This window comes from Tenrec ecaudatus, chromosome 13 (genome assembly GCF_050624435.1).
Source record: "Tenrec ecaudatus isolate mTenEca1 chromosome 13, mTenEca1.hap1, whole genome shotgun sequence".
In the NCBI taxonomy this organism is placed as follows: Eukaryota; Metazoa; Chordata; class Mammalia; order Afrosoricida; family Tenrecidae; genus Tenrec; species Tenrec ecaudatus.
This window is the reverse complement of record NC_134542.1, coordinates 126,224,620-126,248,549: the sequence shown is the minus strand read 5'-3', so window position 1 is coordinate 126,248,549 and position 23,930 is coordinate 126,224,620. Positions and strand designations below refer to the sequence as shown.

General features: G+C 43.9%; 1 protein-coding gene across 1 annotated transcript in view; it reads right to left on the bottom strand.

Annotated features, from left to right (window-relative positions):
- Nucleotides 1–6,830: 6,830 nt before the first annotated feature.
- The window catches only part of CLASP1 (cytoplasmic linker associated protein 1), a 348,219-nt gene continuing 331,119 nt past the window's right edge, over nt 6,831–23,930 (bottom strand). The window contains exons 36-38 of the mRNA XM_075530220.1: nt 21,542–21,748; nt 20,164–20,280; nt 6,831–8,806 (exon numbers count right to left, since the gene is read on the bottom strand). Coding sequence (XP_075386335.1) covers nt 8,720–8,806; nt 20,164–20,280; nt 21,542–21,748 — 411 coding nt within the window. The 3' untranslated portion in view covers nt 6,831–8,719. The remainder of the gene's footprint in view (nt 8,807–20,163; nt 20,281–21,541; nt 21,749–23,930) is intronic.

The following is a 23,930-nucleotide window of genomic DNA, read 5'->3' as shown; positions in this document are numbered from 1 at the left end:
TAAAACACAAGTGAAATGTATTTCTGGTATTCTCAGCTTTCACTCAAGAGCCACCTGACATTAGCAATGTTCCACATTTTCTTCTGAATCCAGCCTGAACCTCTGGCAACTCCGTCAATGTACTGCTGCAACCATTGTTGAATGTTCAGTAAAATTTTACCTGCATGTCCTATCAATGATAGTGTTCTATAATTTGAGCATTCTATCTGGTCATCTTTCTTTGGAATGGGCACAAATATGGATTCCTTCCAGTCAGTTGGCCAAGTAGCTGCTTTCCAAATTTCTGACATAGACAAGTGAGTACTTTCAGTGCTTCATCAGTTTGTTGAAACATTTCGATTGGTATTCCATCAATTCCTGGAGCCTTGTTTTTGGCTGTTTTCACTGTAGCTTGAATTTCTTTCTTCTTTCAGTACTATTGGTTTTTGATCATAAGCTACCTCTTTAAATTGCTGAATGTCGACTAGTTCTGGTACAGTGTACAGGTGGCAGACGTGTTATTTAGGAGAAAGGGAAGGTATTACCCAACAAGAGGGAGATGGGCAAACAATGGCGACAATAGGGCAATGTAATGGGAGGCTTGATGAATTGAATGCAAAACCAATAATCTGCTCTGTAAGCCTTCACCTAATTCACAAAAATTAAAAAAAAAATCATTTTAAAGCGCATGTCAGATAGTTCCAGTAATTGGGAGTCCTTGTGAATATGTGTCCAGTACTTCCTCCCCTCACCCCCCCACCCATTGGTCTTTGCTCACATTGTCTTGTCTCTGTATGTGTTAACCTACTGTGTATTATTTGCTGGCCAGTGTACTTGAAAATTTTAATAACTATCTGTGTGGCTTAGCTGACATTATCTTCACCCAGATGAGATTTAGGTTTAGTTCTGTAAATTTCTTGGACCATTAGCTATTTAGGATCATGTTAATACTCCTAAAGGGAATCTCTTTTGTCTTCGTTGTCTCTTCTGGATCAGCAAACACCCCAGGACAAAAGCTGCCTTAAAGGGTAGGTGGATCTTCCTCCTACACTTCCATCTTTGGCACCCTAACTTGGTAACTTTTCCTTACTCTGTTAACTCTGACAAAGTTTCAACAAATCAAAAAAATTTTTTTCAATTTTTTTCATAATCTTCTGCAAGATAGTTTGCCCAAAATTATCAGGAGCTACTTCTTCTCATCTAATATTAATATAAGCTAAACACTTTTAAATAGTTGGATAGCATTCCATCCAAAGGCTGAATTAGAGATTAGTGGCTATCCACTTGGGATATTTTTATTTATCTCAGAGGTCGCCGATACAGTGAACGAATTCCATTCCCATAGTTAAGCAGGAAGAATTTTCTTAGAATGCTAGGTAGTAGATTTTACCTTTGAGAATATAGTTTCATGGATGCTTAGGGTTCAGGGAATGTGAGAAACTGGTGCTGGAAAGAGGAATCTTTCAGATTGCTGAAAACTATGAGAAAGTTCACAAAGTAATGAAAACAAGGGGAATGAAAAGTTAAAAGGCCAAGGTGTAGAAGATGGAAATCTGGAGATGAACCTATCATTAGGGCTTTACTTTAGAGGGTGTTGGTTGATCCAGAAGAGACAATTAAGACAAAGGAGATACTGAGCAAGGCTTTTGATTGTTATTAATTTTTAAAACTCATTTTATTGGGGGCTCATACAACTCTTATCACAATCCATATACAGCAATTATATAAAGTACATTTGTACATTCGTTACCCCCATCATTCTCAAAATAGTTGCTCTACAAGTAAGCCCCTGGCATCAGTTCATTTTCCCCCCTTCATGAACCCTTGATATTTTATAAATTATTTTGTCATAGCATACACTGTCCGATGTCTCCCTTCACCCACTTTTCTGTTGTCCATCCCCCAGGGAGGAGGTTATATGTAGATCCCTGGTAATCAGTTCCCCCTTTCTCCCCTCCCCTCCCGGTATCACCAGTCTCACCACTAGTCTTAAAGGGATCATCTGTGCTTGATTCCGTGTGTTTCTCATTCCGATCTGTACCAGTGTACATCCTCCGGTCTAGGCAGATTTGGAAGGTGGAATTGGGATCATGATAGTTGGTGGGGAGGAAGCATTTAGGAACTAAAGTTGTATGTTTCATCATTGCTACACTGCACCCTGACTGGCTCATCTCCTCCCCATGACCCTTCTGTAAGGGGATGTCCACTTGCCTACAGATGGGTCTTGAGTCCCCAATCTGCATTCCCCCTCATCCACAATGATTTCTTTGTTCTTTGATGCCTAGTACCTGATCCCTTCGACACCTCGTGACCACACAGGCTAGTGTACTAGATGGCTGCTTGTTTACCTTCAAGCCTTTAAGACCCCAGAAGCTTTCTTTTGATAGCCAGACACCATCAGCTTTCTTCACCACATTTGCTTATGCACCCATTTTGTCTTCAGTGATTGTGTCGGGAAGGTGAGCATCGTGGAATGCCAGTTTAATAGAACAAAGTGTTATTGCATTGAGAGTACTTGAGTGGAAGACTAATGTCCATCTGCTACCTTAAAACTAAACCTAAAAATATATGCACATAGATCTATTTCTCCATAATCATATATATATATATTTACTTATGTACATGCCTGTAATGTAGACCTCTATAAATGCCCTTTGCCTTCCAGCTTTTTCCTCTATTTCCCTTGACTTTCATCCTATACCACTATCATGGTCAGTCCCCACCTGGGTTTCAGCCATTCTTCTTGGTTACATTACCCTTGATCATGCCCTACCAGGCCTCCCACACCCACCTCACCACCAATTTGCATCACTTGTTGTTCCTTTGTCCTTGGGTTTGTTAACACCACTTCCATTCCCTCCCACCTCTTCCTCTCCAATGTCCCACCAGAACCGTTGGTCCCGTTTTCTCTTCCAGATTGTTCATCCAGCCTACCTTATTTAGACAGACCTGCGGAGATAACAGCATGCACAAAAACAAGACAGAGCAACACAAGCAACAAAACAAAACAACAAAAACACACACAACAAAAAAGAAAAGCTTGTAGTTAGTTGAAGGACTGTTTGTTGGCCTTCAGGAGTGTTTTCTGGTTGAGTCTGACGGGGTGCTAAGCCTTGGCCCTAAAGTCTATTTTTGGTATTCCCTGGGGACTTCGCTAGTCTGTTATTAATTTTTAATGGAAAGAGTGCCACATCTTTCTCCCAGTGTGGCTGGTAGATTTGAACTATCCATTCAACGCAAAGCCAAACAAGTAATCACTGTACCACTAGCGTCCCTACCATACCTCAGGAGGGCTTTAAAACCCTGACAAGCAAAGGATGCTGAAGCAGCACAGACATTAATAATATGCTGGGTATGATAGGTCTGCCTTGTCCCACCAGCTGTTCCTTCTGTAACCCAGGGACATCTCAGAGATGCTCAGAAGTTACCCAGAACAGGGGCCACTTTAGGAGGGCTCTGAGGGAGTCAACCTCCAGGCCTTGGCCCTGGTAGTAGACCCAGCTTCCAATGGTATAGGAACATTTTAATGCATTTTAAATACATTATTTGGCATTAGATACGCATTTACATGAGCTTTGTACTTTCTTGTCGTGAGCCACTGGAGAATGAGTTAATTCTACAGGAAATGGGCAAGTTGAGATGGGCTTTGAACTGGAGCCACAAAGGAAATGAAGAAGCTTTGATTCTCCCTTAATGGACAATGGGCCTCAAGCATGTCCTGTACAGTTATAGGCATTTCCCCTCCTGTATGTCTATGGAAGTCATGTGTCCTTTTAGCCCACGAATTTCCTGGCTTGCGTTTAAAACTCAGTGTAGTTTTCAAGAGTTCTAGTTTACATGATACAACACCCTTCCTCTTTTACCCCCACAACCAGAGGTGGCCTTGGTCCATTGCTTCACCAGGGCACCTGGTTTTACACATGGTGCTTTACAAATATTTTCAAAGTGGGGTTCCAAATCCGTGGTATCAGCATCACTTGGAAACTTGTTACAAATGCATATTCTCAGGTCCCAGCCAAGACCCTTTGTACCCATAGTCCCAGGGCTAGAGCTCCGCCATCTGCTTTATCCAGCCCTTCAGGGATCTGATGATTTTGGCACCAACTCCACCACTCTTCCCATTTCTTGGTGCACCTTACCTTCCTCCACTGGATATTGAAGATGACAGCAAGCTTCCCTATATGTATTTCAAGATTGGTGTAAAATCAGTAAGATGGTATTGATGAGATTCAAAAGAAAAAGAGGCGCACGCCCTAAGGGAGATTTGTGTCTGGGATTTACACTTCCTGCCCAATTTTGCTTTATGGACCTAAGACTGTGACGATCAGTGGCCAATAACAGTTTTCTCGCTTTGGAAATTTTTGCGTTTTCAGGGTTCTGAAACCTGATTGCCTGCCACAATGTGAATGGAAATGTGCCTTTTCCTGGAACAGCACCACCCCAGCCCCACAGCTAAGCAGCATGAATGTGCAGTGAGTTTCTGCAATACACCTCTCCCATCAAAGGTTTGACTTGTAAACTGGTAAATTGCTACGAGTCCTTGGCCCAGGGGTTAGAGATTTGAATACAGAAGACTGGCCTGGATTATTCCTCACCACCTAGGGTTTCCGTATTTGCTAATTAGTAATGGATTCTAATGTGCAGATGGGTGTATGGGGTGGTGGACTTCCCTCTGGTGTGCAGTAGAGCATGCTAAGTGAATGCAGGTGCCTTTTTTACCTGCTGCTCCATTTATATCATCTAACTAGCCCATCAGAGCAGGTCCCCAAGGTGGTTCTTCCCTTACCTTCTCATTACAGTGCCTTGTCCAATGAGAATCCAGGTATTTGAAACCACTCTGTAAGGCGGCATTGGTGGGATTCTTGTCTTCCATGTAGGAGACTTGGATTCAGTCCCAGGTCTATGAACTTCATGCATCCACCACCATCAGTGGAGACTTTCAAGTTTCTAAGAAGGAATTTCCAGACTAAGATGGACTAGGAAGAAAAGCTTGGGGTTCTACACGGGCAATCCAGTCAACGAAAACCCTATGTATAATGATGGGGTAATCATAAATGGAGAACTGAGCAATAGCTAACGATACTCTACATACTGGCGTCTCCAGCAGGGTGCTTTGCCTGTAGGCATTCAAGGCAGTGCACGGGAAGCACAGGGAAAAAGTGGCAGAGTCAGGTGGCAGTTACGGCTGCGCGACTTGAAATGTATTCTGATAGGCTGAAAACCTCTTTAAATAAGGAGGCTGCAAAGAAAGATTTGGTGCTCTTGATGTCCTGCCAGGCTTCTTTCTGCGAAGTCTCTTGCTTTAGCCCTCCCTGGCCAACAACTGTTCTTGCCAGCACCTGGTAGAAACTAAGTTATTTTTTTTTGTTTCCAACATTGCTGGATGATAACCTTGTTAATCAGATGTGTAATTGGGGCTCAGAAAACATAATCATTCTGCCCAAACAAGTCACTAACTTGGAGTTCAGCCAAGCAGTCGTCAGAAACCTCCTCCCACGCTGTGTGGCAGCCAAGTCCTACGGGGACCATGCTGGGAAGGGACCTTTTCCTTGTGCTTTGATGTGGCCGATAGTCAAAGGATCTTGAGCAATCTTCACGTACAGGTGAACTTGAGTGCAGGGAGAGGGGATACGCTACCCTAAGGACCAGCTGATGAAAGAGCACCCACACGCAAAACAAAACAAAACAACGGAATTGTTTCATTTATTCTAGGGTAAACTCAAAAGGTTTTTATGTTGTTGTTGGTTTTATTTTTAGTAAATTCTAGCACATAAACAAACAAACAAACAAACTCTGTACATTTGCCATGATACATTTGAGAGTGAAACAAATAAGCTATAAATACAGATATGGATATAACATGAAAAGGCCAAAAAAAGGAAAAAACAACTTAGGTATGGAGTCATGCGTGAACACGGTGCCAACAGAAACTGTTTTGGTGGCTGGCAATTTTCAAAGCATTTCTTTTTGTCATTTCCAAACATTATTGTTAGCAAATTCCTGACGGGATTCTCTAAGGTTCTTACTTGCTGTCCTTTAATGTGTACTAGTATGATTGAGCAATTAAGGACGGCACAGGAAGAAAAAAAAACCTTATGAGACACAAATACAACTGTGTCACTGCATAGGGTACTGGTAAGCGAGTGATGGCCATAGAAAAGACAGCTGTCTTGTGGCCGAGTGTGGCCGGGACAGGGCACACACAGGCGGGATGGGACTGTCAAAGCCCACCTCCTGCTCCGAAGGGGACCCGCTCCGATGAAGGAAAAAGCAGGAAGTCAGGTGAACCAGCCCCATGCGCTGGGGTACAGTGGGCTCTTTTGAGACCCCGACAATCAGGTAAAGAGAAGAGGCCAACAGTTTTGGGTGCTTGGCTGTGTTGTGATTCTGTAGTTTCCTGTGACAGGGCCCTGCAGGAGGTGGCAGCAAAGGCAAGGCGGCTGAGCTGTCAGGATTGAGAAGGCAGCAGGAACATGGCCTCCCTTCCTGTGAGGTGGCAGCGGTGGTGGTGGTGGTGGTGGCGGCGGCGGCATGCGAGTGGATCCTCGGCACAGTTGGCAGCAAGTTTCAGAACTCAGCCAAGAGGCCTCTGAAGGGATTGTGTCTCTCGGGTCAGAAGGTTGCAAGTTGGGCAAGTGACAGTCCAGGCTAGCCCTTTGTGAGCGCTATGAAGAAATGAGACGGTGCTCAAGAGTCTCAGGGGCCTAGAGAAACCTTCCGGGGAGTCGAAGTACACAAAGCGAGAGGGATTTCTAAATGCATCAGATGAAAGGAACTCACAGATAACCTCACTGGAACGGACATTTCTACAATTGAAAGTAGAAAAGGCTCCTTGATTTGTCGTGTGTGAGAACAGAAACACAAACCAAAAAAAAAACCCAACTCATCGATAAAACACAAACCAACCATATTCATCAACCAAAGTAAGGCCTGGTCCTGCTAGATTTTGAGCCCAAGACTAGTCAGTAATATTTGACCACCCATCCTTGAAGTTCCTGACAGGCAGCACGAAGCCCTTCCTAGATGACAACAATGGCAGCGCTGGTACCCAGCTGGGCTGCTCTTGGACCCGCTGGGCATTCATCATCTTCAGCGCAGATTCCCAAGCAGCGTTTTAAACATATTTTGAAAATTAAAAAAACAACAACAACAACAAAAAAGGTTGCTACAGTATGTTTCACAGATTCCAACAAATCTTGCAGGGTCAGAAAAGGAGGGGCGGGTGGCTAATGGAAACTGAACGGCAAGAACTACACAATCAGGTGTTCCAGCGGGTCGTGCGTGACTCTGCTCCTCAGGCCTGCGACTGTAGTGGGCTCCGCACTGGGGCACCAAATATCTCATTACACATGAATTTCAAAGCAGGCATTTCTTAAGGAAAAATCAGTTCAATTTAGAGGATCTCATATAGAATAGTAAAAGACAACAGAGATCTTCATGATTACATTAAGATTTTCCATTTGGCTCCAAGAATTTTACTCAAAATGGTTATCTAACCAGACTCTATCTCTACAATTACTTTCCTCGAAGCAACGTAAACCTCACAAAGCAAGGAAAGGGGGGGAGGGGCTAGTGATTTCTTGAAGAGCAAGAAACCAGATTCAAAAATTAAGCTTCAAATCCTGTACGTTCCCATTTTGTTATTCAGCATAATTACTTTCTCCTTAAACAATGACTACTTCAACAGATTATCAAGGATATAAAATAGAATGATGACTGACACATGGTATCTCTAGACTTCTCTTTTATCTTAATTCTATATTTAAAATAGGTCAAAATCTGACATGATAAATTTGCCATTTACAGCAGACGAACTGAGAACACTTTAGAAGTGACGCGTGTAGGCAACGCTAGGGAGAGAAGAAAAAGATGGCATTCCATCCCAGTCCCCGAGGTCCCTTCAAGTACCAGCGGGACACTGGAACATCGCTGTTTCTTAGCAGTAAGACAAAAAACTCGTCTTACATCTTATGCACTTTGTGAAATACCAATTTAGGGAGCCAGTAAATCATGCTACAATATACCTTGATTTTTGTGTTTGTGACTCTAAATTCTAAAAATTCTTTCAGTGGATGTCCTCAGCAGAGACCACGCAGAGGATGGGCAATCGGACCTGGAAGAAGACTGTGGAACTCACCCCCTCGAATTCAGTGCTAAAAGCTACAGTAGTTTCTTCTCCATCTAGAGATAAAAGCAAAATCGCCAGTATTTCTTAAAAGGCCATCTTTCCCATCTACTCCACTTCTTGCCAAGATTTAACATTTATAACTGCTCTCGAAATCCAACTTAAAAGACATGCAATCCTGTCAGGGAGCTGCTAAAGGGTGGGTCTCTGCTCCACGAGCCGCCCTCACATACAGAAGATACACCTACATGAACACCCCCTCAGCTATTAATATCTGAAGAGAAAATGTCTGTGCGAGGCTCATTTGGAAAAGCTGCACCCCGTACACTGTATCATGATCTCAGCAGGCTGCACAAGACGACGTGTCCAAATATGGCTCTTTTCTTTGCTTATTCCTTTTGTTCTGCAATGGAAACACAATACAGGCCTTTCTTCCTTTACATTCAGTACCAGTAAGATTCTACACAAAAGCTGGAAGGGACCAAAAATACTGATTGTAATAAATAATTGCGGGCCTCCTTGCAATGACCGGGCAGTCGATGGAAGGGAGTGGCAAGAGGTCTTTGAGAGGCACCACCGATTGTTCCTAGGTCTACATCGAGGCCGGGGCTGCCATTAGCTGTGTGTGGAGATGTCGGAGGAGCTGCTGCTGTTGCTGTTCGTGGTCTGAGCCCTCTTTATATACAAGTTCAATAGCTTCATCTGAAAAGAAGACAAAACGAATTAGCAGGAGGAAAAACAATCTGCCAGCAGAAAACAGAGAAAGAGCCCAGGTGGTATCAAGGAGAGCTGGCCCCTTATTTCAGAAATTCATGACAGAAACGCTTACAGGGGTCCTATTAGCACTGACAGCTGCTAGCGCCCAGGGCGAAGCATTGGGCTGCCAACCCTCCCCGCACCAAAACGCAGTTCAAATCCACTATCTGCTCCAAGGACGAAAGATGAGGCAATCTGCTTCTGTGGAGATTTACAGTCTTGGAAACCCTGCGGAGTAGCTCCCACACTATAGCAGATGTCAGGACCCTGGTGGAGCATTGTTTAAGTCAGGGGTCCTCAAACTGTGGCCCGCGGGCCACATGCGGCCCGCCGAGGATAGTTTTCCAGGCCGCTGGGTGTTTTTGCCCCACTTTTTTTACTTCAAAATAAGATATGTGCAGTGTGCATAGGAATTTGTTCAGTTTTTTTTTTTAACTACACTCCGGCCCGCCAACGGGCCTGAGGGACAGTGAACTGGTCCCGTTTAAAAAGTTTGAGAAACCCATGGCAGTGCTTTGCTGCAAACGAAAGGCTGACAGTTTGCACCCTCAGGAGGAAGACGCGATGGTCTACTTCCAGAAGGGTTATCGTCTTGGAAACCCTAAGGGGCCGCTTTACTGTCCTACAGGGCCACTATGAGGTGGAGTTCACTCGACAAGCCAGGGAGGGCACAGTGTAGATAAGAGAGAGAAAAAGGAGGTGGCTTTTATTAAAAGAATGATCAGCGTGCTAACTAGGCAGGCTACAAGGCTCCCTAGAGAAACAGTATGAGGGCAGATCATCCTTCTCCATAGGGATTCAGGCCCTCGGCCAACATAGGATGTCAGGTTGGCACACCTGTGCTCGAGATGTTCTTCTGCCTAGCACGCGCTCTCAATCCCTGCTTCTGCCTACCTCACATCTACTGCAGCATTGTGGTCCCTGAGATCTACTTCGAGAACATATCCATGGAACGTCCCCGGATCCACTTTCCGGGATGAAGTCTATGCTTCCTCGAACTCCCTTGGCACACACATCGCTCCTTCTGACTTAATGTATGTGCCTCATGCTACGATCAGCAGAGGACTCACTTGTTTCTTCAACCAGATCACACCTCTCTGAGATCACAGAATAATATGATTTCAGACCGGGCTTTCAAAACCACATCTCTTCTGCTTGTAACTTAAGCCAAATTGGGCCCTAAAAATATGTTTAACATACATGTTTGGCAAAATATGTTTAATATAACTTAATAAAAATTTGAATGCTATTTAATCAGTATGCAACATTGACAATTTGCCTAATCGTAACATTAAAAACAGAAAGACAGAAAAATATGTACAACACACAACTTCTGAAATCAATTCTGCCTTCCTCCTAGAGGTTACAACCCTGACACATGTCTCATGACAATTCCATGCCAGCCAGGGAGGAGAAGGTACTTTCCAGCGGCTCTTGGTCATGTGTGTGTGGTGCTCGAGAACTGGGGCCTCAGCTGAGTAGCAGAAATATGAATATAGAGCTTACAGACCCTACGCAAAAGTGGAATCTGCTCGGGTGGGCTTTCCAGATCTCAGTCTATTCTGTGGCTCTATTATGTAAACAGAAAGAGAGAAGTAGACTGTTGCGTGCTTCTCCACACGGATCAGCAACTGCTCTACAACTTGGTGTTTTTAAGACTAAGACGTTTTCATGTCAGTCTGGGTTGTCTTCAATCGAAGCGGAGTATTTCATACCAATTTACACTATGCACCAGAATCTGCTTTTCAGTCTCCACATTTTTAAATCTTAAAAATTTACATAACAATTAGCACTATGTTACATAGGAGTTTATGCCTTCTTACGGCTCAGTATGATTCATCCAGGGCCAAGTGTTGATGTTGTTACATGCACCAAGTGGGTCCCAACTCATAAGAGACCGTATGTACAACAGAACAGAACACCACCACCAAACACCTCAACTACTGCCACGATCGTTTTCATGTCTGAGCCTAATGTTGCAGCCTTTGTGTCAATCCAACTTGTCAAGGGCCTCCCTCGTTTTCGCTGCCCCCCTACTTTCCCAAGCATGATGGCCTTCTTTGGGGACTGGTCTCTCCTGATGACACGTCCAAAGTATGAGTGCATAACTTTCACCATTCTTGCCTGGAAGGCCCATTCTGGCTGCACTTCCTCCATGACAGGTCTGGTTTTTGGGGGGTCCTTGGTACTTTCATTATTCTGTCAACACGATTGGTCACGTGCATCAGTTTTTCTTTGGTCTTCGTTAGTCAATGTCCAGCTTTCACATACACGAGGCCAATGAAAATACCGTGGCTTGGGTGAGCCGTTCCTTAGTGCTCAAAGTAACATCCCTGCTTTTCAGCACTTTCGAGTGGTCTTGTGCAGATTTACCCAGTGCAATGTGTCTCTTCATCTCGACGGCTGCTTCCATGAGCACTGATTGTGGATTCAAGAACATGAAATTCTCGACAATGTCAATTATTCTCTCTTTTATCACAATGTTACCTATTGGTCCAGTTGTGAGGATTTGGGCTTTCTTTATACTGACCTGTGATGCATAACGAAGGCTACAATGCTTGGGTCTTCATCAGCAAGTGCTACAAGTCCTCTCCGCTTTGAGCAAGCAAGGCTGTGTCGCCTGCATATGGTAGGTTAATAAACCTTCCTCAAATCCCGTTATCGTGTTCTTCTTCGTATAATCCAGCTTTATTTGCTCAGCAGAAAGACTGAGTAAGTACGGTAGGAGGACACAACCCGGACACACACACCTTTCCTGATTTTAAGCCTGTTCTGTTTGAATGTTCCTTGTTCTGTTCAAATGCCAGCCTCTTGGTCCATATACAGGTTCCGCATGAGCACAATGATGTGTTCGTGATTTCTCATTCTTATCAAGATGATCCATAGTTTGTTGTTGTTTTTTTATATCATTTTATTGAGGGCTCGTACAACTCTTATCACAATCCGTACATATGTAAAGCACACTTGCACATTCGTTGCCCTCATCATTCTCAAAACATTTGCTTTCTGCTTGGGCTCTTGGAATCAGCTCTTCGTTTTTCATTTTTCCCCTCCCTCCCTCATAAATCCTTGATAATTTATCAATTATTATTATTTTATCATTACCTTAAACTGCCCGGCATCTCCCTTCACCCACTTTTCGGTTGATCCCTAGTTTGTTATGATCCACACAGTTGAGTGCCTTTAAATATCTTTCTGGTTTATCTGCTTTGAGCCAAGGCCCATCGGACCCCAGCAATGATACGCTTTCTCTGCGTCCTCCTCTGCAGCTGGCGGCTCCCTATCAATGCACTGCAGCACACCATTGTTGGAAGATCTTAAGCAGCATTTTACTTGCCTGCGATATAAGCGATGTGGTTCTATACTTTATGCATTCTGTTGAGTCACCTTTCTTTGGAATGGGTACAAATACGGATCTCTCCCAGTCAGCTGGCCAAGTAGCTCTCTTCCAAATATCCTGGCACCGTGAGTGAGTGTTTCCAGTGCGTCATCAGCCTGTTGAAACATGTCAATTAGTATGGCCTGGAGTTCTGGTTTTCGGCTACTGCTTTCAGTGCGGCTTGGATCGCTTCTTTCAGGACCATATGTTCTTGCTCATATGCTAACCCTTGAAATGGTGGAATGTCATCTGACTGGTTCTTTTTGGTAGTGACCTGTGTAGTCTTTCCATCTTCGTATGATGCTCCCTGAAATCACTCAATATCGTAACTCAAGGTTTGAACTTTTTCTTGCCTTCCTTCTGTTTCAGATCGGGTAAGCCTGTTCTTCCGGCTTGGTTTTCTAACTCTAGGTCTTTGCACATTTCACTGTAGTATTTGACTTTGTCTTCTCAAGCTGCCCTTTCAAAATTGCTGTTCAGTTGCTTTGCTTCAACATTTCTTGCATTTGCCTTAGCTGCTCTCTGGTTAAGGGGATGGTTCAACCTCTTCTGACATCCACTTTCATTTTTTCTTTCCTATCTTTTAAATGGCCCTTTGCTTACGTCGTGCATGTTGTTGTTGGTGTCGTAACACAGCTCATCAGGTCTTCTGTCATTAGTGTCTGTCCTTGAGATGTTTTCAGGTGGGGTTTTGGCTCTCGTGGGCTTGTTTTCACTTTCTTCAGCTTCAACCTGAACTTATATATGAGCAACTTATGGTCTCTTCCAGAGATGACCTCTGGACAGCTGATATTAGAACTTCTCCCTGGTTTCTTCCCACAGATGTAGTCAATTTGATTTCTGTGTATCTCATCTGGAGAAGTCCATGTTTACAATCACATTTTGTGCTGTTCAGAAAAGGTATTTGCTATGAACAAGTTGTTGGTCTTGCAAAAATTTAATATGTTATCTTCAGCTTCGTTTCTAGGCCCAAGAGCATATTTTCCAACAACTGTTCCTTCCTCTTCCAACTTTGAATTCCAACAGCCAAGAATCATCAATTCATCTTGATTGTATGTTGGATTAATTTCAGACTGAAGAAGGGAGATGTTTTTCAATTTCTTCATCACTAACTTTGACTGTCGGTGCGTACATTTAAATAATAGTTGTATTGATTGGATTTCCATATATGTGGATAGACATAATCATATCACAGCCAGCATTGTATTTACTTCAAGAAAGATTCTGAAATGTTCTTTTTGACGAAGAATAAAATGCCATTACTCCTGATTGCATCATTCCCTGCGTATTAAACCGCATGATTATCGTATTTTGGTCAATACCAGTCCATTTCAGCTCACTAATGCCTAGAATATATTGATCTTTATGAGATCCATTTAATTTTTAACAATTTTCAATTTCTTGGCTTCATACTTTATATATTCCAAGTTCCAATTATTAATTGATGTTTGCAGCTATTTCTTGTTTTTAGTCATGCTTCATCAGCAAAGGAAAGTCCTACAGACTTCACTCCAGCTGTGTCAGTATGGTCAACAGTATCTTAGCAGGCAGTCCTCCTCGGTCATATTTTGAATGCCTTCTGAACTAGGGACTGAGGGACTCATCTTTTGGCACCATCAGACAATGTTCTGCTTCTTTTCATGAAGGTTCTCAGTATCTGACAATTTTTTGATTCTGTCCGTAAGATTTTCATTGGCCAATTTCTCAGAAGTGGACAGCCAATTCCTTTTTTGTAGTCCGTTCTTAAGTCTGTATTTGAAATACCAGTGATATAGCTTCCAGCATCACGGCAACACACAAGCCACCACAGTCTGACAAACTGACAGACAAGTAGTGGAGGCTCAGGCAGTCTCAATCTAAACTCTGGTGTATTAGACAATGCACTGGCTCAAGAACCAACTTTGCCTTTAATGACTTGTGTTAGCTGTTATGAATTCATGTGTGTCTTCCACACCTCCATATATGTTGAAATTCTAACCCCTATTCCTAATGATCCTGTTCAGAGATAGGGGTGTTCCTTTGTTATGTTACTTATGTCATAGCAGAGTAGGGTCCATCCTAAATCAACTAACTTTTGAGTTTAGAGAGAACACATGAAAACAGTACAGGAAGACAAGTAAAATGTATGGGGCTACTAATAATTGAGGGTCTCTATGAGTCTGAATCAACGCGATGTCAGTGAGTTTGTTTTTTTGGTACCAATAAGGAAAGACTTCTTAAATTTCAAATTCTGGTCTCCTAAACTGTGATAAATAAACTCTTTGGGTATTTCTGTTACAGTAGTTGCTAGGTAACTAAGGTAGTTTTATCTTCCTTAAAAAACAAAACTTTAACAAACATGGTAGAAACGTGTTGTCTTCACTGCACAAGGCTAAACAAATCCGAAGCCAAACCCACTGCCATAGAATTGCTTCTGACATAGCAACCCTCTATACAACAGAGTACAACTGCCCCTTAGGCTTTCCAAGACTATGAAGCTTTCCAGTCCATGCTTCTCCTGCAGAGTGACATGGATTTGAACTGCCAATCTTGTGGTTAGCAGCCCGATGCTTAGCCCTCTACACCACTAAAGCTCCTAAAGCCTGTGGAAAAACCAAAAACTTCATCCTGTCCTTAGGTTGTATAAGATCTGGCTGGAAAGTCAGGATGAACACATAAGGAAACATGTACAGCAACTCAGGAGTGAATACAGTGGAGGGGGGTACCATTGCTTGCACAAATCATTTTCTAAGCCTCAATTCTCCCAGCTGCAAAACGAAGACCAACAAGAACTCCTCCCTCCAATGGACCTTCTCTAACCATTCGTCCAGACAAGTACCCTGAGCATCTCTTTCCTATTCTACAACTTACGTAAGTTTTTGTATACTGCACTTCTTTCCTTCTGCAGACCACCCCCATCTTTCTTTTCTTTTTTTAAAAACATTTTATTAGGGGCTCATACAATTCTTATCACAATCCATACATACATCAATTGGATCACGCCCATCTTTCAAAAGTGAGTTGAATCCCACTTCTGTAAGAAATCTCTCCTATTGTGTTCCAGCAACCCAGGACCCAACCTTTGCTGCCCCCAAGGAAAATGGGCTTGAAGTCTCCCATTTTACAAATGAAAAAGTAGAGATGCAGATGCTTGCTTGTGGTCAGAGAGTTAATTTGTGAAGGTGACATGGTGATGGCCCACCATTCAAAATGGACCACACAGGTACTTCCCCTAAACCCTTCAGTCAGGCCTTTCTCTCAACCCAAAACCAAACTCACTGCCATGGAGTTGGAGTTGATGCTGACTCATAGTGACCTCCTTGTGGGTTTCCAAGACTGTGACTGTGATTGTGGGGATTTGTGCTTGTCTATTAAGGAGATATATGTACACATGTCCACAAAATTCATTTTAACACACCAGTCATCCTATCTAAAACAGAAAGTTCATGTTTATCAAAACTCTTTTTATATTTAAATCACTTTATTGATATGTGAATTATTTGTCAATAAAACATATTAAAAAAGTTAATAGCTACATAAATTTGACTATCAAAGCACAAAAGTATCAAGGCGAGCCTCTCTGAACCCTAGGATTTGACTAAAGTTAAAGCTGGAGATGGACAAGCACTGGCTCTTGTTTGGAAAATGGTAGTCATAGACCAATGTCACCACCGAGCGTGCCAACACCAGGTCACTGCTGAATGAAGATAAGAAGACATCCCAGTTCCTTGTTACATAAGTCGACGGAGGCAGTTCAAATTGAACAGCTCTTACTCAAGAAAGTAAAAGTGACAGAAAAAGTCTAGGTTACATGCGAGGGAGTATGCAAAAAAAAAAAAAACAAAAAACGGGCAAAAAAGCTCTGCTGGGTGGAACTTTCATTGTATGCATTATTCCCATTAGCCAAGCACCAACCAGCTCACTCTGAATTAGTGCACCCAGTGGCATTGCCTGGGAAAGGTCTCTCCAGTCACAGTGATTTTTTTCTGTAAAAGCAGTTTCGCTCGAACCTCGTTTTTGTGATGGCTGATTTAAGAGACAGCGTGTGGCTGTGAAATTTTGTTTCCTGCTCAGGAAAAATGCTGCAGAAATTGTTGTGATGTTGAACACAGCTTATAAGGACCACGCTGTGGGAAAAACTCAAGTGTACGAGTGGTTTTCTCATTTCAAAAAAGGTGAGATGTTGACTGATGGCAAACCTTGTTCTGAACGTTCATCAACTTCCTGAAAGGATGAAAATGTCGACAAAAGTTGTGCTTGAAGACTGATGGCAGACCACTGAAGAGATGGGGACGTTATCTGGACCATCTTGGGGCTCGTTTCGGAGGATTTTAACAGAATATTTGACAATGAGAAGGGTCGCTGTGTAATTTGTGCCTTGGGCTCTGACTGACCAGAAAAAAGATGGTGAAGTGGAAACATGCCGTGCTTTCAAATAACAGCTCCGAAGCGACCCGCACTTTTCTCCAGGCCATTACTGGTGACGAGACAGGTGCTATTCTTACGACCCCCAAAGCAAACATGAATCAAGCCAGTGGAAGATGCCATCGTCACGTCACCCCCCCAGAGCTCAAGTTAATTCAAAGATCAAGACAAGGCTCATTTGTTTTTGTTTTAATGTGAGGGGGATAGTGCATTTGGAATTCATTCCACTGGGTTAATCAAGATTTCTATTTAGAGGTTCTGAAAACATTGTGTGACAAAAAGGCCTGATTAAAAAAAAATCATTTTATTGGGGGTTCTGATAGCTCTTATCACAATCCATACATACATCCACTGTGTCAAGCACACCTGTACGTATGTTGCCATCATTTTCAATGTATCTTCTTTCTGCTTGAGCCCCTTTCCCAACCTCTGTCCCTCATGAACCCTTGATAATTTATAAATTATTATTTTTTTAATGTCTTACACCAACTATTGTCTCCCCTCACCCACTTTTCTATTGTTCATCCCCCTGGGAGGGGGTTATATATAGATCTGTTCCCACCTTACTCCACCACCTCTCCCCAGTATCGCTACTCTCATTATTGGTCCTGAGGAGTTATCTTTCCTGGATTCCCTGTGTTGTGAGCTGTTATCTGTACCAGTGTACATATTCTGGTCTAGCCAGATTTGTAAGATAGAATTGGGGTCATGATTGTGGGTGGGGAGTGGGGAGAGGAAGCCTTAAAGAACTAGAGGAGAGTTGTGTGTTTTGTCAGTGCTATATTGTACCCTGAATGGCTCGTCTCAACCTTGTGGCCCTTCTGACCTGGGATGTCCAATTGACTACTGATGGGCTTTGGGTCTCCACTCTGCCCTCCCCCTCATTCATACTGACATGCTTTTTTTTTTGTTTTGCCTCTTTGATGCCTGATACCTAATCCCATAGACACCTCATGATCACACAGGCTGATGTGCTTCTTCCATGTGGGTGGGCTTTGTTGCCTCTCAGCTAGATGGATTTTTTTTATCTTCAAGCTTTTAAGACCCCAGATGCCATATCTTTTGATAGCCGGGCACCATCAGTTTTCTTCACCACATTTGCTTATGCACCCATTTTTTTTCAGCAATTGTGTCAGGGAAGGTGAGTACCACAGAGTATTGGTTTAGTACAACAAAGAGTTCTTGCATTGAGGGAGTACTTGAGCAGAGGCCCAATGTCAATCTGCTACAAAAAAGGCCTGATTTGAGGCAGACAGGGGAGTGGTTTGCCACTACGACAGTGCATCTGCTCACACAGCCATCTCAGCGCACCAGTAGGGGGAAAAAACATGCCTCTCTTGCCCCATGCACCTGATCTTGTGTTATGCGACTTCTTTTTGTTTCCTTGAATGAAAAGGGACATGAAAGGGCAGTGATTTGACAACATAGAAGGGACGAAAGAGGAACAACGAGGGAGGTGCTGTCAGCCATGCAAACAGATGAGTTTGAAAAGTGTTTCCAAGAATGGAATCGTAGATTAGACAAATGTGTTAAGTGTAATGGACAGTATTTTGAAGGTGATAAAGTTTTTCTGTAAAAAAATTTAAATACATAGCTTTGGGGGGAAAATCAATTTTTTTTAGGTACCCTCCTAGTATATACACATGTATTTATTTTTAGCAACACATTTGGGGGAGAGGGGTACATTTCTTTTACAAATCCAGTTCCTACTGTGATTACTGCTGCCCAGCCCCTCATTGTTGCCAAGAATCACATAGAAATCCCTAGCTGAGCCAGGAGAAAGAAGACTCCTGAGCTAGCATGGGGATGGGTGACTGGTTAGTGTTTTCTTACACTGTTGGTTAGTGTTTTCTTACACTGTTGGTTAGTGTTTTCTTACACTGTTGGTTAGTGTTTTCTTACACTGTTGGTTAGTGTTTTCTTACACTGTTGGTTAGTGTTTTCTTACACTGTTGGTTAGTGTTTTCTTACACTGTTGGTTAGTGTTTTCTTACACTGTTGGTTAGTGTTTTCTTACACTGTTGGTTAGTGTTTTCTTACACTGTTGGTTAGTGTTTTCTTACACTGTTGGTTAGTGTTTTCTTACACTGTTGGTTAGTGGTTTCTTACACTGTGCTTGAAGAAGGTTCTGATGAAGAACCCGTGCAGGAGTACAGAAGAAAAGGAGAAAACAGAGAACAGTCAGGTAGCCCTGTATCCATATCTGGCCAATCTGCAACCTCCAGGGTACAAGCTTTTTCCTGTCTGCAAGAAGAAAGAATGCTCTCCCTGTGAACCCATGGTTCAAGCGGGGGTGATGTTGTCCTTCTGAAAACATGAGTGTGAAGACATTGTGACTGTCACAACTGTGTGTGTGTGTTACTCTCATCTACCTGGCAGAAGTCAGGGATGCTGCTAGAAACGCCAAATGAGCAGGGCAGCCTCTACCACAAGGACTCATCCAGCACCCATGTTGTGAGGAGTGCTGAGGCTGAGAAGCCCTGCTCAGCCTCTGCCCAAGGGGACAAAGTTGTCTCAGTGAAATTTCTGGGTATGCGACGCTCTGGCTGCGATGTCACGGCAATTCCACAGGGTCAGTTCTACTTGGGGGCAGGAAAGAGGGGTGGTAGTGGTGGCATGACTCTGGTTTTTTCTTTCATAAGGAGCAAGGGTAATTATTTTTAGCTTTATGCTTTCCACAGAACAATGTCTAGAGTGATTCTTTAATCCACATCTCCGCTGGGAGATGTTTAAAACCATAGGCAGTCCTGGCAATAGGCGGAGGTTTCTAAGGCCCTAAAAGCAACATAAGACACATTCTTCTCCAGGAAATACCACCAAACTTGCTTGTCCTGCTACAGCTTGGGGGTCTACTGGCGCTCACTGTCTGACACACCAGATCTTTAAAAAATTAACAAGCACTTCAGCCCCCCTCATCTCCAGAGAGCTAACAGTTCTTTGACTCCATGTCCTCTGCTTGGCTCTCTGAGATAGGACCAGGAGAAGCAGGACAACGATTAAGAAGCTTCACTCTGGGTGTACAATCGTCGCATGATCTTAGGACCACAGCCCTTACGTTGCGGAGCAGTGTGTCACCCACAGTACACACGCTAGTGTCTGGCCTAGGCCAGGCACGTGAACGTCAGTCAGCTACTACTAATGTCCACGCCCACCAACAGACTAGCTCTGATTCACCAATCTTTTATGCTAGCGGCCTTAAGCATTTTCACGAGGAAAACCAAGCTGATTTCTACACAAAGCCATCTTTCTTTTAATAATAAGCCAGGAGCTCAAAGCGACCCTTTCAAAATGCAGCGTTAAAACAATTATGCCCTGTTGCCTTAGAGTGACCTTAAAATTAATTCCATACATATATATATATATATATATTTTTTCTCTTTAGAAAATGGTTCAGGAGACAAGGCCTAAGGAAACCACAGATGGTGAGAGAACCCGTGTGCAGTCCCGAGCTGGAATGAAGCCATGAGTGGCTGGCAGCAGGGTCCAGGGGTGCGTACTGGCTGTGTAACACTAGACATACCTTGCTCCCCGTGAGCTGTGCGAGGTGAGGTTTCAGGTCTTCTCCGATTACGGAATAAATGGCCACTAAGCAAAACACGCTGGCCTTACGCACACTACTTTCGGTGTTGTCATAACCCTGTGGAGCCAGGAAGAACAGAAAAAGGAAACAAGATCAAAGATTTGTTTCATAGGCATACTCTGTCATCAGTTCCACAAATTCCCCGAGACTTCTCCTCAGAGAGTCAAGAGGTGCTGGCTCCTGGCCTATCCAAGGCAGCGAGCGGCGGATCTGCGACAGGGTGGGCTCCGAGCTACTTGTACGTCAAGGCCGCCCAAGTAAGTCAGAGGAGGAATAGAGATCAACAGGAACAAAGAAAAAAGGAATCATTAATAAAAACAGCTTGTCCCAATCGCATTTCTCCCAATGGTAAAATAAATTCTAAAGTGTAAAAATACCTTAAAATAAATGAGAAGAACATCGTTGGCACGCTTGTGAACCGAACCTCTCTATCCTCAATGACTGCTGGCCGATGCTCAGCACGCTCGCCTGACATCTGGACTGCTACCTAATTGTCGACCCTACCCTCCTACCCTCACCGTACACAGGGGACTCTGTTCTCAGAGAGCCCAGAAACTGACAGCCTGCTTGCTTTCCCTACACCAAGAACAAGGTTCTCAACAGTACGTAATTTGCCAAACCAAGTACTCAGCAAGCAGTAGCACCTGCTACACGTGAATCAGATTTCTGCCCAACGTTCCCTGTTGAAATCACCCACCCACTTCTAGACCACCTTTCCTATGAACCTTTCGAAGGCCCTTCTCTCTCCCCTCCCCCTAACCTAGAGGCCACCTCTCCTGCTTGCCTCTGATGTCTGAAAGATGCACTTGCACCTCTCTCCAGTCATTCAACAGGCGGCAGTGCTATGCGCTCTAGCTGTCTATGTGGCTGTATTAGGTGTGTCCCCTGGGAGCGTGAAAAATCCTGTGGTACTGCCAGAAACTACCTTTTAACGTCTAACTGCATGTCTCACTAATTGAGAAAATATCCCAATAAATACTGAGAGTAAAGACCATTAATGTCTTAGTACTCCCTGGTCCACCTGGCCCAGGACGGGGGCCTATAATTGCAAACCTGTGCAATTAGGTTTGTTGACGGAATAAAACAAAAAGATGATCACAATTTGTTCACCATAAATAGTTCTTTTTCGAGATGAGGCACATTCTAGTCAGGCTGGAGAATCTTCCCGTCCTGTTCAGAGGCAGGTGAACTATATGTCAGGGTCGTGGACTCTAAAACGCAAGTATTCTCTTGTGCTTTCCTGCGTGGCCCCTTCTCCCCACGAGTGAATAAGGAGAATCACCCCACGTTCCACGGTCACTTGGCACAGGGGACCTACCTGCAGCAGGCCTGGGATGATGTCCGGGAGCAGCTGCAGCAGGGACTCCTTGGCAATCCTCTCAACAACCTTGGTCTGCATCTTGATGGCGGCGAGGTTGATGGGGTAGTCAGCTGTCTGGATGATCGGGCACAGCACTTTGATGCACTGTTCCGGGTGGATGGAGCTGGCCAGCGTGGCTGCAGCCTCCTCGGCAGCTCTCACTACCTGAAACACCCCGCCCCCATGAGTGAGTCCCACATGTACAAGCAAGATGGCTAGACACCACTGTAGTTGACTTTGGGAGGTAAATGGCAACGATCTCACTTAATGCCAGGTGACAGCCGTCACTTCCTCTGGCTAGTCATGTTACTGCAAAGCAAAGCTAACAGAGTTAGGGGCTCATTTTAAAGAGATGGGAACATGGACAGGCAAAAGCCGTACAACAATGTGGTACGAGCCCGCACCAGTGTCTCTGGGGACTTGTTAGAAATGCACATTTCCAGGTCCCACCCCAAGCCTCCTGACCAGAGGCTATCTCAATAAGCAATGGCGAATCTTTGTTCTAGAAGATGGATAGGGGACTGAACGCAAACATTTCCCTTGCGTGGTCCGTGGGATAGCCCAGTGTGGTAAGCGGAGAGAAAGCCTGGGTGGGAAACCAGAGACACCAGAGTGCAGAGCACAGGTTCACAAACATATTTGGCTACGACTCCCTTTTCAGGAAAACAAAAACAACTTGTCCCACCCCCCTGCCATTAAAAACTTTTGAACTACATAGCCCGTAGTCCAAGTTAAAGTGTAGGTTTCTGGGTTTGCTCTGTCCTGGATGGTTCCAAGCCCCCCACCCTAACAGGCCCAGGGCAGTGTTGCCCATTTGGGGAAATCATCGGAAACCTCTGAAAGAAGCCTCTCTGCATGCTTTCCTGAAGAGTCTCTTCTGCTAAAATAGTTTCTCAGCAGTTTGTGCTGATGAGACGCCTTCACCTTACTATGCATATAGTACATGAAATGGCCCCCACCGCTTAAGGCAGCTTGGAGGAGTTAGCTACCTGTGCCTACGGAGGGACCTGTGTGCACTGAGACCGTTCAGGGCACTACGTGTGCGCCTACAAAACCATCTTGGTAACAAACATGGGCTAAATGGAAAATGCAGCGAGAAAGAACGTTTTAGAGGCAGGGGAGAAAAGAAGCTAGGTAGAAGTCCGAAAGAAAATCTCAGTTACACCATTTGCAAGTGCTGGGCTATTTCTCACAGAAATGATGTGATAAGCAGCCAAAGAATAGGGTAGTATGCATTATTGACAGCTACGCCCATTCCTAACTCACAGACATGCTGGTTTCCACGTTGCAGTGCAAAACTCAGGATTATGCCAACACGGAGGATTACCACATCATTGAATCACTGTCAAATCACATTACGACTTAACTGCCAAACCCTAAGAACGATGGTCTAGTCAAGTTGACATGTAATTTTAACCATCTCTCCTCACATCTTGCCATTCGTTAACTGCCAATCTATGTCACGGGTGTACAAAATACTGGATAGACGTTTTAACTACTAATGTAAATTCAATATATTGGCTAATTAGACAGTTGGCATGTGAGTATTAGATGTACTATTACGTAAATTCCATATAAAGACAGCCAGGTCACACCGAAGTATGCATTCACTTAAGCAGCATGAAAATCAAATATCCTTGTATAACCAGTCTTAGACTGATCACTGCAGCGACTTGCCTCTCTACTCTGCCTGCCACTCAGAACTCATCTCTCTGTCTAACACAGTGGCACAGCACCGAAGACCAGTGAAAACAGCACACGGACCATTTGGAAAGCCTCTTCTAGTTCTGGATAAGAACGTGGATGAGGAGTCAGCCTGAACCAGCCAGGGAGGATGGAGGACGATAGGGGAGCCTGAGCTGCAGGTGAACAGGCCATACCTGGGCTAAGAGGTCACACGTGCTGCTGCCTTAAGCATCTCTGTAAGAGGGTCAAGCCCCAGGCGTTCCAGTGATGGCATTCAGCCTTGTCCTCTGGAGAGCAATGTCATTGTATTTCTTAAAGGCTATACATTTAGAAGCAAAGAGGAAATAGAGAGAGAGAGTCACTGTATCAAAAAGCATTGGTTGATGTTCTCCCATTTCAATGGGTAACATATCATCAAGCACGGAAAGTATGGGAAGAAGTCCATGTCGAAGAATTGACAGCCTTTCACTGGAAATGTTTCAACAAATTGACAGTCTTGAAAGCACTCACGCACCTATGCCAAGAAACCTGGAGCACAGCTATGTGGCCACCTGACTGGAAGAGACCCACATTTGTGCCCAGGCAGAGAGAGGATGCCAAGCAGAATTAGAAAATTCATCAAACAATATGATTATGATATGCAAATGACATTTTGCTGAAG